The 19,677-nt window shown below is 44.2% G+C and overlaps 1 protein-coding gene across 1 annotated transcript in view; it reads left to right on the forward strand.

Moving 5' to 3' along the window:
* Window positions 1-19,677, forward strand: part of PAX9 (paired box 9) — a 43,844-nt gene that overhangs the window by 2,483 nt on the left and 21,684 nt on the right. The window contains exons 3-4 of the mRNA XM_044435774.1: window positions 144-1,064; window positions 7,682-7,824. Of these exons, the coding sequence (XP_044291709.1) occupies window positions 144-1,064; window positions 7,682-7,824 (1,064 nt within the window). The remainder of the gene's footprint in view (window positions 1-143; window positions 1,065-7,681; window positions 7,825-19,677) is intronic.

Consider the following 19,677-nt stretch of genomic DNA (forward strand, 5'->3'; position numbering starts at 1 on the left):
TTCTGATGAGACGGCTTTGAAAGAACATATTCGCGTTTCTTGCAAAAGGCACCAGGGAGGCTGAACGGCTGCGGCGCGAAAAGACGCGCAGCCCGGTCCTGGCTGTAGTTTAATGGAGAGGCGAATCCCATAAAGTCCAACAGGATTGCGCCCTGGTAGGGGTACCTGCGACTGCATCTTCCATCGGCCGTGTTGGAGCTGGCAGCGGGCCGCACTGTTAGCGGATCTCCGGCTTTTGACCCGGGCGAAGGTCCTGCTTCCGAGCCGGTGGCTTGCAGCCCGGGGCCTGCCACGGCTTGGCTCGGCTCGGCAGGCAGGCAGGCAGGCAGCTCGCGGGCTCGGCGGGGCTTTCTCGCCTCTCGCGGCCCAGCGGGGGCAGCGCCGCTCGCCCGAGTGCGCGAGTCCCACGTGTCGGTGCGTCTCGTTGCTTGCAGAGCCGGCCTTCGGGGAGGTGAACCAGCTCGGCGGGGTCTTCGTCAACGGGCGCCCCTTGCCCAACGCCATCCGGCTCCGGATTGTGGAACTAGCCCAGCTGGGCATCCGGCCGTGCGACATCAGCCGGCAGCTGCGCGTCTCGCACGGCTGTGTCAGCAAGATCCTGGCCCGCTACAACGAGACGGGCTCCATCCTGCCGGGGGCCATCGGGGGCAGCAAGCCGCGCGTGACCACGCCGACGGTGGTGAAGCACATCCGGACCTACAAGCAGCGGGACCCCGGCATCTTCGCCTGGGAGATCCGCGACCGGCTGCTGGCCGACGGCGTGTGCGACAAGTACAACGTGCCCTCGGTCAGCTCCATCAGCCGGATCCTGCGGAACAAGATCGGCAACCTCTCGCAGCAGAGCCACTACGAGACCTACAAGCAGCACCACCAGGCGGCCCCGCAGACCGCGCTGCCCTACAACCACCTCTACTCCTACTCCGGCTCCATCGGCGGGGCCGGCGCGAAGGGGCCCAGCCCGCCGGGCGTGCCGGCTCTGCACAGCGCCGTCCACATGCCCCGGACCTGGCCCTCCTCCCACTCCGTCACCGACATCTTAGGCATCCGGTCCATAACAGACCAAGGTAAGCAAACGCTGGAGACCCCCGGCTAGGGCCAGAGGCCAGACCAAGAAGGCCCTCCTCCGCCTTCAGCCTCCTGCCACTGGGGAGGGGTGCTGCATTTCCCCCTACCCTTGCAGAAGCCTCCCCTGGTTCCACTTCCAACAGTCTACCGTGGCCAAGATGCAAAATGAGAGCTTGTGCTATTTTGCATGATGCAATTAAAGTAGGTTACAAATGTGAAGCTTTTCCCCGAGAAGTGTTAGGGATAAGTATTTTAGTCTCTGTCTTTTAAAAATAGGCTTCACTGCTGTCGGAGGGACATGCTTACAAGTATGTCACTGCTCTCAAAATTATTTTTTACTTTTTTAGCTGGCACATCGTGCTTGATAAGTAGACCTGGAGATCTCTAATTCTGGCTGACAGTTTGGTTGGTTCTAAGAAAGTTATTGCTGCCCTGTGAAAATTGGAATGTTTCTCATGGTTTGGCATGGCTTACTTTTTTAGCTCTAAAATAAGTTTCTCATTTAGCCAAAGAGGAGGTAACAACTGAAATGCTTTCTTGACAAAGCCAAAATGAATCACAAGCATGTCTCCCCAGAAATGTGGTTTTCATGAAAATCCATTATTTCACATGCATATAGTATGTGAGATGCTGTAATATTGGAACAGATTCCTCCTCTGTGACATCTGATATGCCTCATATAATAAATGTCAATTCGGTGCGTGCACATTTTACATTGCTTGTTACCAAGAAATATATGTGGCACAAATTTAAACTACCTCAAATTATTTTTTCTAATTAAAATTAAATTCATGAAAGCTAATATGTAACAAACTGTATATGAATTGAACTTATTTAAAAATATATGTATTATTTAATTTATTTCAACCATCCTACAAAACAATCCTTTGTGTTTGCCTGGAAGTAAGTCACACTGAGTTCCATGGGATTTACTCCTTATTATAGATGAATAGAATTGCAGCTTTAATTCCAAATTTAAATAGAACCCAATCTGCTAAAATCTAAGGCGGAATACTTTGGATATGTATCTATTGAACCAAATTGAACTTATTTCTGAGTAAACCTGCACAGCATTGAGCTGTCAGTCACCCAAACTTGGGCTTTACTTCTGAGTAAGCAATACAGTAACCAATTTCTACTCTGCTACCGGCAACTATAAGTTACTGCACTCAAGCCTTTTGTGCAGCTGGAAATACTGCTGCTAATGTTAGCTGCCATTATCTGTGGAAAACCAAGTTGTCCCCATTTATATGGCATAACTCCACCCTTAGTCATTATACTTCGTTTCAAATATATAATTGTAGGTCATAATGATTATATAAATGCCTTTACCACGAATAAGAAACCCTGTGCCATCTTAAAAACTAATAGTTTTATTATGACATTGTATTGTGCCATAATCTTCTATAAATAGAGTTAAAGATGCTATAGACTTTGTCAGATGCATGAAGTCCTCAGTTACTGTGTGTGTGATTCTGTGCATGTATACATATTATTTAGTATATGCTATACTAGATGCATCTGATGCGGTTAAATAATTTGCGTGCTAAGGAGATAAACTGCATATGTGCACAGATGCACCGCTGCCACCACGCAAAAAGTTGCCAGGTATACTGACTTTTTCTGCCAGGCCTTTGTGCATGTTGTTTGCTTTCAAGTCAGGGATTCTTCAGGAAAGGCATCTCCTTGAAATTGCAGGCAAATCCACCTCCAGTTCTTGCAATCAGACCAAATTTGCTCAGACAGGAAGTTCAAATGTCACCTAATTGCTTTCGTTCTTCTGCTTCACTTTGTTTTCCTCTAAAGCGGTGGTCCAGAAAACTGAAACTACTGATGTTTAACTAGCATTTAGCCCCTTCCGAGGGCTTGCTGCTCTATTCGCTTGTACTGACTTGACTGCAGAATTCAAAAACTTGTAGTTAAAAAGGCGAGAGGGGATTGTTCTTAATGGTGAGCTCAAATTAAAATGCATTCAGTCAAATATTTGCCTATGTGTAGCCACCCTGTAGTATGAGTCTCTCCCTCTCTCAGTTTAGGAGTCCCATAGATTATAATGTAATTTAAGCTCATAGGATGACTGAGGCAAAAATATAGCACCATTTTAAGAAAACAAAAACTTCTGTCTAGTTTAGGTGCTGGCTTATCTTTCTGGTTTGTCCTCTGCTATAACACCTCTATGAACTGGCCCACAAATTTTATTATACTTTATTTTTAAAAAATGTTAGTAAAATAATCTTCTATTTTAAAATGTATTTCGCATTCTTTTACTTGTTGAAGGCAAAAAACCTGGCAATATTTCTTCTCACCTAATTTATTATTTTTAAAGATTCTACATGGGACTTTTCCAGGGCTATGCAAATTCTGCCAATCCTTCAAAAACTAATTTTGTAATCTGCATTTTGTTCCAGGGTGGAGAGGATTTTTATTTTATTCTATTTTATTTGGAAATGTTTGCTGTGCACTTGGGGCAAGCCAACAAAGAAGGGGTGGGGGAGAGCATGAGCTGAAGAGAAGCTGAGAGAACTGGCTCGATTTCCTCGTTTATTGACACCATAGTGGCCAAGGCCTCCTTTCTAGGTAGGAGTCCAGTGGGTGAAGACTGAATGACACATCTCTTCGCAGCTTCCCCTCACCCCCCTCCAGTTAGCAAGCAGCATCTGAGGGCTGCTTGCCCTTGATTTATAGGGTAAGCTGACCTTGCTGACATCGAAAGGAAGCCCCTATTCATGGGAAAGTGAGAGATCAGCAGAAAAGGGAGCTTGCGAGAGAGACAGCTCTGTTGCTTAAGTCAACTTTAGACATGTGCCCGGTGAGCTACACAGTGCTTCCAGAGAAAGGAGAAGAAGCCAGTGGCTAGACTAATTCCTCCCTTGTGCCAGATGGAACTCTAGCCAAAAGGATTCCCTTGCTTGGCATGTGCAAGGACCCCAGGTTGCTACCTGTGGCTGTGGGCAATGTGAGGGCCTTGTGTCCTTGTCAAACATCCATAGCATTCTCTTTACTGTGTCTTTTAGGTCATTCATCTCCAACATGCCCCTCCTCACCTGCACTCCCAACACCCTGAGATTCCCACAGAACTCATAAAAGCTGAAATTTTTGCATTATATTACAACTCTGTTTTACACCTTGAAGCTAAGTACTTTTGTTCATCTGGCTCATGGGGCTCTGCCATTGAAATCTCCCAAGTTATCTTGGGAGATGTTCAGCGTTGCATTTAGATCGCCTAGCATCAGCTGGCAGCCCTATTGATTTCAGTGGGTCACTCTGAATAGTAAAAGGCAGTGGTTCATAGTCATGTCTGGAAGTAGGTTCTTTGGCTATCAGTAGGAGCCAAGCAGTAGAGGGGCTGGGAGGCATTAAAATTCCACTTTCTGGTAAGTGTTACAAACAGCCCATATTCAAAGTGATGCTTTTCTTTTCTATTTTAGAACAGAAACCTCTATAGTAATTTGTAAGAGTTATTTTATTCAATATGGCTCTCTTACCATCTTTTCAAGAAATAAAAAGTGGCATATTACAAGAATTGACTTTAGAAATAATTATGCCAAATGTAGTTATTACTGCCTAGTGGCTGTCACTGGCAGAGGATGATGGATGAATTTCAACAATTCTGAAGTCTGTCTTAATCTAGTTAGGGTCTATAATTCTCTTTTTTTCATGTTAGGATAAAATAACTTGGGGAATGGTGACATTGAAAACTGTGTGGAAGGTGGAATGCCAGATCTTTCCATTCATATTTATCCTAAATAAACTTAATTTCAGCACATAACATGATTAGGATCAAATGGTTTGAATCTCTCTCCATGCATTTCTGCCCTTCCTTTGGAAACTGAATTCAGCCTTGCCACAAACTAAGCCTTTGATCCACCTTTTCTAGGTGCACCAACTAAAATCAGTTGGGTTGCTCTGCAGTAAGTGAATTCAGCCATGAAACCACAGTCACCATAATGTGTATTAAGAGCAGGAATTAATTTGCTTAAGAAATCCTTCAGAAACCCCCAAATTCTTGGTATTATATAAATTGCATTAAATATATCATAGATTATTGGTTCTAATTTATTACTAAAAGTGAATGAATAGAGGGCCACTCCAGTTGGCCCCATCATAAATGGCAGCCTTAGATGAAGGGGAAATCCAAAGTTATTTTATATACCATCCATAGTAGAAAGTCAAAAATAGTTTTCATTAAAATAAATGGGAATTGGGTGTACCTTGTACTGTGACATTCAATTGAATTAGAATAAGTTTAAATTCACCCTAACTCCTTTGAGGACAAAACTAATGGTGAGCTGCACAGCTTCCTCCCTGTAGACCCAGCACCTTTATGAGCAATATAGAGATACATTTGCAGAACTACAATCAAATTTCCATGCAGGAGTATAACATGGTTTTCAAATGGTCCAAACAAGAGGTAAAAAGGAAGGTTGCCCCTATTTGGGGAATTTAAATGCCTGAGATACATGCTCATTGGTTTTCATTGGGAAGCTGAGGGAGGGTCACAGCTCCATCCGTATCACATTTCCTTGACGTTCAAGTCTTTTTGTTGGCCACTCCATGCCCATTCTTCTGTAAGGTCTCAAGGCAGGATTGTAGACTCGGTTACTTCTGGTGAGCACCTGAAGTTTTACAGCTTAAATTCTTCTTGAAGGCTAATATAGATCTGCAGTAGGCAGGATTCAGGCTTGCAAGAGCTACTCCCCCCCCCTTTTTTTTAACTAGATGAACACTGTGGTTGACTTACCCACATCCATGGTTCATTGAAGTGGCTGTTGGCTTCTGCTTTGTTTTTTATCTTGACAAAGCAAGACTACATTGTCATGGTCTCATGATAAGGCACCAGCACTGCACTCTTGGCTAGCTGAGCAGTGCCTTAACAGATCGAGCAAGTGTAGCATCTTTTGTAAGCAACCAGGAAAATTAAGGTTGGTATCAGGGCACCTTATTCTGCCTCCTGCCCAGCCACCCTTTCTACTTTGAGGGAGGGCTGGAGGGTTTCTTCTTGTACACAGCAATTTACTTGCTGGTGTAAAACAACACCTTGATTCTATGTGAGGTAAACAAGGTGATGCCCTCCAGATGTTTTGAACTACAACTCCTATGAGCCCCAACCTGCATGGCCAATAGTCAGATGGTAGGAGCTGACATTCAGAACATCTGAAAGATAACAGATTACATATTCCTGGATGAATAAGAGTTGTGTATTTTGATAGAATTTCCTTTTTCACACTCACAGTTCAATCCAGTACATGTCTCTTTGGAAGCACATCCTGGAAATCTTTTTGGGTTTTGTTTTTTAATATTGATATTTATATATTGATGGTGAGGAGAGAACCCAGCTACAGCCCGACTGTATAGGTTATAGAGCAATCCTCTGCAATCCACTGTGTTCAATGGAACTTAAAGTAAGCATACCCTGGATTGCAGCACTAAGTGCTTGCTTTCAGTGGATTAAACAGGTTTATTTACTATCATTACGTTTGTACCCCCCTCTTGTGAGAAACCAAAGGCATTTGCATAACCCTCCTCTGTTTTATTCTCATGGCCACCCTATGAAGTACGATAGTGGCCCACAGTCACTCAGTGAGTTTCATGTCCAAAGGGGGACTGGAACCCGGATCCATTGTATCATATTGGTTCTCTTAGAAGTAAATGCTTTTTGTTGTGTTGGAGCCTCAGTTCGAACCAAGTTTGAAATTCGAGGGACCTAACCCTGATTGGAAACGTATGATACAGAAGTAAACTGCTTCTGGAATCAAACAGCTCCAACAGACACTGTAATTCTGTGCAAACTAGCACGCTTACTCCAGTACGGTCATCACTGAACATCACTGAACGTACTGGGACTCACTCCCGAGTAACTATGCAGAGGAGGCCACTGCTGCTGCTAACTTCCCAGTTTTCTGAGAGTGAAACCTCAGTGAACACAGCGATTTACTTTAAATGTGGGCAGGCTGGGGCCACACACCCGAATACGACTACAGGTCCGTTGCAAACAATGCAAGTTAATTCTGAGTACCCGAAAATCTCCATCTGGATTATCAGTGCTATCCTATTTGATTCGTTTCATAACTCCTAAGAAAACGATTTTTGAGCTCAAGGAATGGCGCACTGCCTCTTCTCTCTTTAAAAGCCGCTCCCAAGCAGCTTTCCTTGGAATCTTCAAATCCAGGTTTCCTCAAATCCTGTTTGATTCCAAAAGGATTTGGCCCCAGGCAAGAGTAGCAGGAGCAACAGATCCGGTCGGGCATTCAAATGAATGCGCAGAGTCGGAAGGCCGTTCCTGGAAAGGAGTGTGACTTACTTTCGAGTAAACGCGACGAGGTGTAAATGTAAGCCTCCGCTTGTTTTTACTGGGGAGACCTTTGGGAGTGTGATGTTACCAGGCAAGGGTCGGTTGTGATGCTTCCTCGCTGGCTTTTAATGGCACGGGAAGGGCGTGCAAAGCACCGGGGTTCGTTCGGCGGGCGCGCCTGGCCCTTCCTGGGCATCGCCAAGCGCGCGCAGCCGAGTTTTAGTCCTGCGAATACCGGCCGCGCGTAAATGGAGACCGCTGGAGCTCGCTTTCCCAAAGAAAGCTGCTGCCCCCTCACCGCCTTTGTCCTGTGTTTGCCCGCAGTTAGCGACAGCTCGCCCTATCACAGCCCCAAGGTGGAAGAGTGGGGTACCCTCAGCAGAAGCGGCTTCGCGACCGCCGCTCAGCACGTAGCGGTGAACGGCCTGGACAAGGGCTCGCTGGAACCAGAGGCCAAGTACAGCCAGGTAAGGGGGACGTCGCCTATTGCCTGCAAGGAAGCCGGGCTGGAGGTCTCTGGCACAGGGCAAGCGCCCTTCCGGTGGGAAGGCCCAGAAAGATGTGGGGGTGGCACGCCGAGGGGAAAGGCACGTGGAGTCGCCCTCCTCTCCATTAGATCTTGCAGTCTCCTTTTTTTGCAACAAATTTCCCTTAAGAAGGGCGTTTGTGTCTTTAGGTAAAACATTTTTATTCCACACTGCAGTCAGAAACGGGATCTATAAAACAAGAGGGGCCTTCCCTGCCTGCCTGCAAGCCGACAGATTAAAGTGACGGGATATGAAAGGAAGAAGGGATGGGATGGGAAGAGGAGAAAGAAAGCGGGGGTCGCCTTTCAGCAGGGCTGGTGGAATGAATGGTTCCGCTTCCCTCTCATCTTCCCCTGTACAGCCTGCTGGAATGGCTGGTGGTGGTGACAGCTGAAAGTTCGAAAACGCTGACCTAGCAGTATCCGTTTTGAGCTTCCTAATTCCTGCCAGAACTAAAGGAAAACTATTTCAAACTGGAGAGACCATCGATCTAGGCTGCTTCCGGATCAACGCCAAAATCGCTCCAAAGCCAGTCAAACAGTAAAGCCAGGATCCAAATAATTGCTTTCAAGTGAGCCCATAAACTCCGGCACGGCCTATTTTTGGAGGTGGGTGGGTGGGAGCTCGCACGTGTATTCTTCCTTCTGCCACGCCACTCCTTAGACCTGCGCGACCCCGTACTGCATTGCAAACTGCTTTGGACGCTTCCCCTGAATTGGGAGAAATCGAAGGCTTTGTTGTGAACTCGCTTCCTAGAAAGCATGTCCCATTCTGATCTTAGTGACTTGTTTCTCTGGTTGGGGGTGCCCCCTTGGGTTCAGAGGCAGCAATTTAGAACTCGGAGTTTGCAGCTGTATCCTATGCATGTTTACCCGGAATCAAGTAATCGAGTCCACTGCGGCGGCCTCCTATCTTCTGGTGCGTAGTATTGTAGCTCCCCACTCTGTTCTCCTGGGCTCACAGCTCTTAGTGGATTTCTTTCGGATTGCACGCCCAAAGTGCATCCTCACTGGGACTAAGCCCCATAGAAATATGTAGGGAGGGGCCCCCTTTATGCATAGGACTTTGCTTTATGCCTGCAGTCCTACGTCCACTTATCTGGGATCCCATGCCTTTGAAGTCAGCGGCATTTGCTTCAGAGTGTATCCCCTTGGGGTGGGAATTTGCTGACTTGGTTAGGCGGAGTATGCCTGGACGACTCGCAGGCATACTAGGCAAAATTTTCTTGACAGTAAGGCAGATCAAAAATTTGGGTAGGAGAGGACATCCCGATTTTGGGAGGAGGGGGGATTTTGTGAGAGGCCAAGCTCCGGTCGAGGGATTTTTCTGGGGTTATCCCGAAACCTCCCATCGGCGCCATTGCCCATAGACTTGAAAACTAGCGCCCCGAAGCAGATCGTGCCTCCTCTTCATGCGGCACCGCGGATGCTGAAACGAACCAGCGAGCTTCAGAGCTCGGATTGCGGCTGCCGCGGCGGGGGGGCGCGGTAGGGAACCCGCGGCTTGTCAGGATTTCGGCGTTGATTTGTACTCAGGACGGAGACGTGCGCGGGTTGTGGGTGGGATGGAAAGACTGATTTAATTAGGAAGCCCAAAGGGCTCGTGAGACGTGCAAATCGTCGCAGCCGGGCGAAAGAGGAGGAGAGGTCTGCGCGGAAGATGGACGGCTCTGATCTAGACGCCCCCGGGCTCCTGGCCGAGAGGGCCTGGCTGTGAGAGCGCCGCGATGACCGCGCTTTGGCCTCCTCAGCCCTGGCTGAGAGTAGCGCTCCCCGCATCCCTCGGGTAAGCTTAGCTGGGATTTCCTTGGCCTCGCCTCAGCCGACCAGCGACTCGCCCTCGCAAGAGCGCTTTCTGCCCTCTGGTTGTTTGCTTCTTGGGGCTGGTCTCCGCAGGACAAGCGAGGCAACCTTCAGACAATAGTTGTATGTTGCAGGCAGGCAGGCAGACGCTCTCTCATGCACACGCGCACAGAGCGCCGGGGGTGGGGGGCGAATGGGCCGGTGTTGCTGCAGCCCGCCGGCCTGCGGCCTTACTTTCTGGGCCTACGCGGCTTCGAAGACCCGGATGTACCAGTGACCCGTTGTTTGGAGGCCCAGTGCCTTTCTGTGGCGTGGGACCTTTGCTTTACTTCGATGTGCTTCAGAAATTGCTCCACTGAGTGCAAAAGGCCCAATTTGGCCTGCAGTACAGCTAAGTAACCCGCTCGTCCCATATCAATGGCTCCCTTTATTTTCATTAGTTTTCCCTAAAATGGACCAGAATGGGCTTGTGCCTCATTCATTTCAGTAGGTCCGCTCTAACAAGGGTTAATATTGGATACCATTCAATGATGGCCTCCTTTGGTTGAGAAAGAGGGAGGGAGGGAGGAGTGAAGAGAAGTAGGAACTGTTACCCCACTGCAAAATGCTCCTCTCTTGCCCCAGCCATTATGTGCAAACTGGATCTGTGGTTGGTAGATGGTAAACAAATGACTACAACATGTACAAACTGGATAACATGCCACTCCCTTTGTGCTCCATTTAACGAAGCATTCTGAATTCTTCTTGGTTTAAACAGAAGAGACTTGCAACTTATTTACTCAGAAATAAGTTCCACTGTGTTCAGTTTGGAGTGCTCCCGGATGAATCTACTTCCTTAGCATTTTCGCTTGGGAGTAACTCCTAGTGAATGCTGATAGAATTACTTCTGAGTAAACAGGCTGAACCCTGTTAATCGCCTGCTGCATGTTCACTTTGGAACCAGTGGAATTTCACAATGTACTACCTTGTTCCTTTGCACATTAATTATGAAAGGCATCACTTAACTTGTTATCTGAATAGACCCTCTCTCTTAAACCTCCATCTAACTTGCTGCTTCCACTCAGTGGTGCAACCAGTCTGGACCTAAGAGCCAAAATCCAGGGGCCCACAGCTCAGGGCCCCTGAAGTAACAGCTCAGTGGCAAACGGGTTTCCCCAGCTAGGCTGGCATGGGCATTGCAGGGCCACCAGGAATGACATTGCTTTTGCATTCTTTTCTTTTCTTTTCCTTTCCTTTCCTTTCCTTTCCTTTCTTCCTTTCTTCCTTTCTTCCTTTCTTCCTTTCTTCCTTTCTTCCTTTCTTAGAACAATATGATATAGCTGGGCAGGTACATGGCTACTGATGTTATTTTTTTCTACTTTTTACTTTGTATACATTTCTGTAATAGTGCTTATTCCCAAGTTATTTATCTCTGTTTTGCCTAATGGGCAAAGTTTGTCGGCAGATCATTAAACAGACAATACAATGTGTTTCGTGACAGGCCAACCCTGTTTTATCCGATAAGCAACAGGCCAACAGAAGGAAGCTTACTTTTATCTCTGTGGTTATGATGATAGAGGCATTGTTAGGGCTGACCCACTACAGCTGGTGCCTCAAATTTCTGGTTGTCCATGAGCTTCTGTCCAGGAACACTTGCTGAACTAAAGGTCCAGCAGCCCTGGTGATGTCTGTTGTACTTGATCCCTCCGAATTAGCTGGCTTTTTGCTTGCATGCACTTCACCTGCTGTGGTTCCGCCACCACTACTTGAATCTTTCTTCCTGAGTATATTTTCCCCTGAAAGCAAATGCCCACCTCTTCCATGCCCATGCATTCCTTTTTACAAACAGATGGCCTTGGGGGATAGGATACACATGCACACAGATAGAACATGTGTAAATTGGCATATGCAGATATGTGCATTTTTTGTCCTGCAAAAATCTTTTCAGTATTTAGCACTGCTCCTGCCTGATGGTGCTGTGATTTATTCAAGTTTAAAATAGAAATGCAGTTGTTCAGTATATTTTTCTTTAAAAACAAAAGCAGGACTGAAAATGATGTTGTTGTTCTAATTTTGATATATCAGGGATGTAGAAGCAGTATGGAATCAGGATGGGGAGAAGAGAAATTTTAGTTGTGTGGTTCACAAATGAAATAATACACATGATCATGTAAAGCAACCCTGTTTTACCCCATAAGACCATTAAATCCAGAATCTAAAATGACCTCTTTACACTACTGTTCTCACTTGCTTTGGATAATTCTGCCCACCTACTCGACAGATCTCAGATCTCAAGGTAGCCAGCGAAGAAGTAGCAGCAGTCATGCTATCCTAAGCCTGCTGGCCCTTTGCAGCTGTATGCATTATAGCCTGAAGTTCCTGATCCTGCGTAATCTTGAAAACTAAGTAGGGTCTGGCCTGGTTGAAATTTGGATGGGTGAACCATCGAGAGAGCTTTGGTAGTATACAAATGTCATGTAATAATAAAAGTAGAAGCAGATCTGCTTTTTGGCTCGTTAACCACTCTTGCTTGTGTGGGTTATAGCATTCCAAATATAAAATTGCCCAATTCTCCAACCTGCTTTTGCACAGGTGATAAATTCAGGGCATAATCTAACTGCAACTGGCTGATACTACTTAAACATTTCACAAAATGGAGTAACCCTGGTATGCCACCCACTCCCTTGAGCTCTTTGGAGGAAGGAAGGGATTAAAAGTTACTGCTGCTGCTGATAGCAATCTGTAACAATATGTCACTAAACGGATCACTGTATTGAATCAGCTTTTGGTTACCCTGTTTAAAACAGAGTAGTTTCTTCTGTGATACTATTCAGCTCTGAGTACAAGCATGCTTTTATGTTGTTAGTGTGGTGATAACTGTTTGGAGCCCTTGCTTTTATTTGCTGAAAATTATTTAGATTACAAAAATTATTGATATTTTACTATTCCAGATTGGTTGTCAAAATATGTGTTTACCAGGTTTTAAATTTTTAATGCAGCAGGGAACTTAAAAATAATTTCAGTTGCGTCTAACATAACTTGAAAAGACCTGCAGATCTGTATCATCTATATAGTGTTTCAGTGCTATTATTGCAAACAATCTGCATTCCAGGTCAAGCACTGTGCCTTCATTATTACGCTGTAGTTGGTTGACCCCAATGCTTGTCACTTTTAAGTAAACCCTTTTCCCCTCAATGGTATTTTAGTGTGTTTTCTAGTTCCACTGACATCATTTCATGGAATGATCTCAGGCTGGAAAAGGCACCATGGTCTACATTGCAGTACACCATGCTGCCATGCCTACTTACCATATATTTACATGTATGTATATTGTAGTCATTTCCACCTTCTAGATGTGTTAGACTACAATGCGCACCATCCTCCTTGTCACACTGAGCTAGAGATGATGAGAGTTGTAGTCTTAATAGCTGGACGTGCCAGGCTTAGATGAGTTGGGCTATAGGGACAGACCAGGCCCCCACCCTATCTCACCTCCAGGGACTTAGCGGCATTTCAAGCCAAGAATATATCAATATTTCACCAGAATTCTGTGAATTCTGTCTGGGTCTTCACTGAATTCTTCTCTGTAAGGGTGCCTGTTGTTCATGAACCCTGTGGCTTTCAGATTTTCTACCCTTGTGTGACCTTTTTAGACTGATTAGTCTCCTATGATCTCATGTCCTGTGCATTACATTCTGTGATACACTCTTGGAGGACATTCTAGAATTTACCCAATACTCTTCTGCAACTGAATTTCAGAGGGAGAAGGGGAATGATAAACAAGGAGCACAGAGACGCTTGTCAATCCGGGGATCTCAGGACTTGTAGGAATACAGTTTAAGAATTCCTGGTATAATCCATAGAGATCACTACACTGAAATACTTGGATTTTAAGCAGTGTACTTCTCATTTTCTTGTTCTTGCTCTTTCACTGAAAAAAAATATATTGAACCAGCTGAATGACTCAGTAACTATCTAGTTGAGAAGTCAGTGGCTTGCATGCTGGTTAGGTTAGTTGAATTTTGATCCCTCTGGAGTCACCATGAACTGGTTCCATTTATAAGTTGTGTTGATTTCTGAGTAGAGTGGTATTTGTCAATCCCAGGTCCTGCTTACTCACCTGACAAGGTGAGTGAGCAGTTTTGCTATGTTGCTATTTCCATGTATATTTAATGTCCATCACTAACACCATTCATAAGGTTGTGTGTGATGGAGAGGAACTTTGTCAGCTCAAGGTAACCAGGAATGTACAAATTCACTAAAATTCTTGGAACTTCACTCTGGAGATTAGATTGGTTCATTCCCAATTTCATTTGCAACCTGTTTTTGGTTTGTACAAATGGGAAAAGCACACATTTTTCAAATGTGCACCCTCCCCCCTTCATTAATCAAAGTGCTCATCATCCAAAAATATGCATTTTTAAACATGATCACAAGTTTCTCAGACTGAACCCCTGAATCACAGATGGGATAGTGAATGGGGAATTTTCAAAGCATGCAGATTGAAAGGACACCCCTAGCTCCAGGGCTGGTATAGCTGATGGAATAGATCTGGTCTGACCTGGGGATGAAGTGGCCTTGGACCTAGTGGATGAAAAAAAGTTTAAAGAGGGATTTTCATGGTTTACATAATTTATAGCACGAACAGACTTATCTCAGTACAGTGTAATACAGACTACATTAGGCTGCGATAAAAAGTACAATTATCATGGCTGAAAGATTATATGGGGTTATAGAAATGTGTGAACTTCAGCTTGCTCATAACAGCATTAGGTTGAATACAAGGAACCAATGTCCGCCTTGTTTCATTCTCATTAGCTGCAGTTCATACATGTGCAACCAGGCCTGTTGAGAATTCACTTTTATTTGTCTCAGTCTGTAGGGGGATAATGCCAGCTCTCTGTTCTGTGGATTCCATCCAAACCAGAGGAAGGGATTTTTCTTGGTCTTATTTTATTTCAGAAAAGCTCTTGGCCTTTGCATTCTAGAGGCAGATGGGGCTCAAAGTAAAGTAGGTAGAGCTGGAAATTTCCCCCTTTCCAAGTTCAAATTATTACCTATTTGTAGGAGGAAGCATATCTCCTCAGTAAACCAAGTAGCATGTTAGCTTACAAAAGTGCTGGGCAAGCCTTTGCATGCTGCTCATACGTTAGCAGGACTAAATCACTTACCACCCCTTTCAGGTAATATCCCAAACACCAAGATTTTGCATGTTTAATTAGAACTAAGCACAAGTATCTTGTGTACTCACAAGGAAGTGGTGCAGACCTCTGCATGTCTGCTAAGAAGTAAGCAGGACAAAGGCTCAGAAATCAACAAGACTGAATTGCTCAACAGCTTCCTGAGCCTGCTTCTGCTGCCCTACAGAGGAAAGCGCTTACTGTCCTGCCTTCCCAAGGCTCGGTTTTGAGCAGCAGACCAAGAACATAACCAAGAAATCCTTGGGAGTTCTACACAGATCAGAGAGACAAGAGAGCCAGCAAGAGAGACAAGACACTGCAGTAAACACAGTTCAGGGAAAAAGGATGGTCAGTAAGCAGCCCAGATGATAGTCCTGATAGATTCTGACCATGGAGCAATTGGGAAATCACTGCAGCTGAGAAAATTTAGTAGGGGGCATAATCTAAGGTAGTCCAGGTGTATTCACAAAAGGTTCAGGCCAATGGAGAATTGGACATTCTAGAACAATCATGACTAGAACTAGACATGAGGGTAGACATATTTTCAAACAGTTTTATAACTTCCAGCTGTTGTTCTTAAGCAGAGGTGGTCAAATAGTGCTCAGGATCCACTGCGGTTTATTAGGAACTTTTGGAAAAAGCCTTTTCTTAAGGAGTCCCTTACTGCCAAGGAGTCCTTCACTGCAGCAGGGCACATCTCTTGGGTTCAAGAATTTTATTCTGCTTTTTCAGTATGCATTGCTCCAGGAAACGTGTGTGTGTGTGTGTGTGTGTCCTCTCCTCTTTTGACTCTGAAGTGGATACCCCTCTTCCAGTGGAGTGTGTGTAGGTTCATATAGCCCTTATTGAGAGGCTAGATGCCTTCTGGCCCTGGCAGGTCCTGAACTCCATCTGCTGAAGGTGCTAGGTCTTCCTCTGAAGAAAACGCTTCCAGGGGAAGCATGACACTTAACTCCTATCAGTAGCTGATGGGCAGGAAGTGCTTCCCTCCGGCTCAATACATGTCATGAGCAGAGCTGGCTGGAGCTCGGGGTCAGACTAGATGGCCTGGGAGGCCCCTTCTTATTCTCTCTGTTTCTATGTTACACTGAGAGGGGGATCCTTTCTTAGGATTAAACAGGGAAAGGCACATATCTTTGATGAACTGCTGACTCGATATAAGCATTTTCCTGAAGGGCAGAGGGGATGGACCCAAACAAGAAGCTACCAGGCCAGAGGAGGAGGAGGACCCTCCCTCCATGAAGCCATAGGTTTTCCATCCCTAGCCAAAACAATCCTAGACACTGAATAAGCACCACTGAACATATGCAGAGGATTCTATTGTTACTATGAAGTCTTACCTAGAATCAGTCTATCTAGAATTAAGTCCCATTGAGGCTTACTCCCAGGTAAGTGGACATAAAATTTCATAAAATTAAGTGTGGGAAGGAGCTTCTTGAACTATTATTATTATATTGCATTTATGTCTATTACCTTCTCTTGCATGCAACTCAGGTAGCTTACATAGTTGTCCTCTACTCCATTTTATCCTCACAACAATCTGTGAAGTAGGTTAGGCTGAGAAGGAATGACTGGTCCAAAGTCACTCACTGACTTTAGGACCAGTAGATACTAGAACTCAGATATTCCAGGTTTCAGTCCAACACTATAGTCACCACAGCATAATGGCTTTTTTCCTCTTAGCTTTTTAATAGTTTTTAAACAGCCCCACAAAACCTGGTGGTTCAAAATGCAGAACCTGTCCTGATGGTAGATTGCGTCTCTTTTTACTGTTCATTGTAAAGGATTACTACACACAAGTGCTTTCATCAGCATGTGCTATAAAATTCATATACACTCTAACTGGTGTAGATAGTTAAGCGTATGCTTACACACTAGAGCCACAAAATGCTGTCTTCCATTCAAATTTCAGCTGAGCTACACTGAATGGTCTGTCTTGCCTCCTCCCCTACGCCCTCCTCCACACCCAACACTATAATATGTGGAAACTAATACTGGCCTCCCTCCTTGTACTGTGGCAAGAATGACTGAAATAAGCATTGCTGCAGGAGAGTTGCATACATCTGTTGCAGCAAAACCAACAAAGACTCCATGTTGATTTTGAAATAAGAACACTCATGAAAAAGTGTGATAGAAATGCTAAGGAGAACGATCAGCCAAACCCGATAGTGAGGAATCTCTAGATCCATTCATATAAAATGTTGGCATTCAGCTACACAAGTTTACATGATAGTTATAATTTCTGTTTACATGCTGTGAACAATCTTAACTACTTTGGGGAAATATTTCATGATGCAGTACCCTAGAAGATATTATTAGGGATGTTGGAGAAATTCAACAGATTTCTCCAAATCAGATTTCTATGAATCTGGCCCATGGATTCTGCAGTAGAGTGGCTTTTTCCAACATGTATGAATTCTGTGGACTTTCAGAGCAGTTTTTACACAAATTTACTTCTAAAAAAATAGGAACAACAAAAAATGTGCATTTCCTACCATTGGCTAAAGCATGTAAGTGTGCTTGGGGGATTTTTGCATTTTCATAAGGCAAATTCATGCAAGTTCTCAAAAAATATCTGATTCCATCAGTGAGGAGATTACAGATTGAAAGGCACCTAACAATGCATGGAACACTGATGGAATAGATTTAGCAAGTTATGTACATCCTTAGGAATGACAGTGATTGTTGCAGTGCTTATCATCATCATCTATTTGAATAAAGAATTGGACAGCAGACATTTGCAGCATAATCCTATGTATGTTTACTTATGCATAGGATTGCACTCACATATTCAAGTCCTTGGGGATTGTGCTTTGCAAACTTAGAGAAAGAAGTTGCATATTAATCACATAAACAGCATTATTTCCTCTCCCTTCTGTGCAGCTATTTATAAGACTTGAACCCTTAATCCTTTCAAACAATAGACCAGCCACCCCCAACCTGGTGCTCCCCATATATTCAATTCCAATCTGCCCATACTATCATGACCACCTGTTAGGGATGATAGGAGCTGTAATGCAAAACATCTGGAAGGAACCAGGTGGAGAAGACTGCAATAGACTATTAAGCTGACTATTAAGCTAGCACAATGCTATGTGTGTCTACTCAGAATCCAGATATATTGTGTTTAGTGGGATTTGCTCACTAAATGTGTACACAGATTTCAGCCTTGGCAAATGCCAATTTTAATTTGTGAAAGCCTATTTAACCTTGAAAATTAAGGATGTGCTTGCTTATTTTTGAGGCTAAAGTATGTTCAGCTTGATTATTTATTTGTTATAGTTATATCCCAAGGAAGTTATATCCCAATTTATCCTCTCAACAACCCTGTGAGGTAGGTTAGGCTGAGAGTCACTGACTGGCCCAAAGTCACCCAGCGAGTTGCAGGACCAAGTGGGAACTAGACCTGGGATCTCCTGATGCCTGGTCTACCACTTTAACCATTATGCCACACTGGCATGCTCTGTTGTACAGACAATGACAAAAATAGCATGCAAGATGGCCTTTTTTCTATTAACAATGGGTAGCTTCTGCTTTAAGTCCTCTCACACTTTCTTCAGGATCACAGAAGAAAACAGCACCTCTAGATTAAAGTTTCAATAATAGGTTAAGTTTTTGCTAAATGTAAATTTAAACAATAAATGGATCTGTTAATAAAAAGGCAAACAATTGGTGAAAAGTCTTGGATCAGTTCACAGCCTTGGTGATTATTCTCTGTGAAAACAGAAAGCAACTAGCCTGCCTTTACTTGCTATGCCAAAAAAATGTTTATCCTCTTCCCTGCTCACCAGTGATATTTGGTTGCATATCTGAGCCTTTATACATGTGTAACTACTAGTACTGATTGATTATTTATTTAATTAGTTTATATCCTGCCCTTTCAATGAACAGAGCAGATAATGTGATATAGGGAAGTTACAGGCTTTCCCCTCCTGCTTTCGTATAGTCAAATACGTGTTTTGCCTGTGGGTTGAGGGCTGAATGCCGTTTTCCTAATCTCCAGAGTTTCCTGAATGAAACCTGATTACTCAAATTCTGTTCAGGAAATGGTGGTTTTGTAATTGCATCCATAGAATATAGGTTGACCTGAAGTTAGCGGGACAGATTCACCACTTGAATACTCTAAGTTTACGCCAGTTTGCCACTGGTCAGTTAAGTTGTCACCAATGTAAAAATCTAGGGAATGCAACCCTGCATTTAGTGGGATGATTACAAAAGATTTTGTCTGATATTCTGGCCAGCAGCTTGCTGCTTAAAGCCTCTGTGTTTGGTTATTGGTACTTTCTCAAGTAATTTATGTGAAAATTCAGCTTCTCAATGCATTTATAAATTGGTTGTTTCCAGAGTTTGCTGCCAGGATCTTTAAATATTTAGGAGTCAGACCTGTAGGATGCAAATCTACATAAAATCTTCACTTCTGTGTATATGAATAGATATGACTTTAGAACAATGATTAGAATGTCTGTATGTTTCACAGGAAGCCAAGTTAACCAATTAAAAATAATACTTTCTTTAATTAAATTGCACCCTGCCCCAGATTATCCCAAACCGATGGATTTTTTTTTCTTCACTAAGTTTAATTGTGGTTCAGGGTGAGAGTGTGTGGTGGAATATGGCAGCATATGAGAAGGAGAACATTAAACCTTCCCTCTCTTGTTAAAATTGCCCTCAGTGACAAGAGAATACATTTTCTATTGGCACCCATGGATACTCAGCACTCTTACTTATAGATCCAGGGACTGGGAAATAAATTCAGATTCTGGAGCCCATGGACCCAGGCCTAACAATGCTCCTGATTATTTCTACAGTCAGTGTCAACATGGTGAAACTGT

This window comes from Varanus komodoensis, unplaced genomic scaffold, assembly GCF_004798865.1.
Source record: "Varanus komodoensis strain SLA01 unplaced genomic scaffold, ASM479886v1 scaffold3, whole genome shotgun sequence".
Classification (NCBI taxonomy): Eukaryota; Metazoa; Chordata; class Lepidosauria; order Squamata; family Varanidae; genus Varanus; species Varanus komodoensis.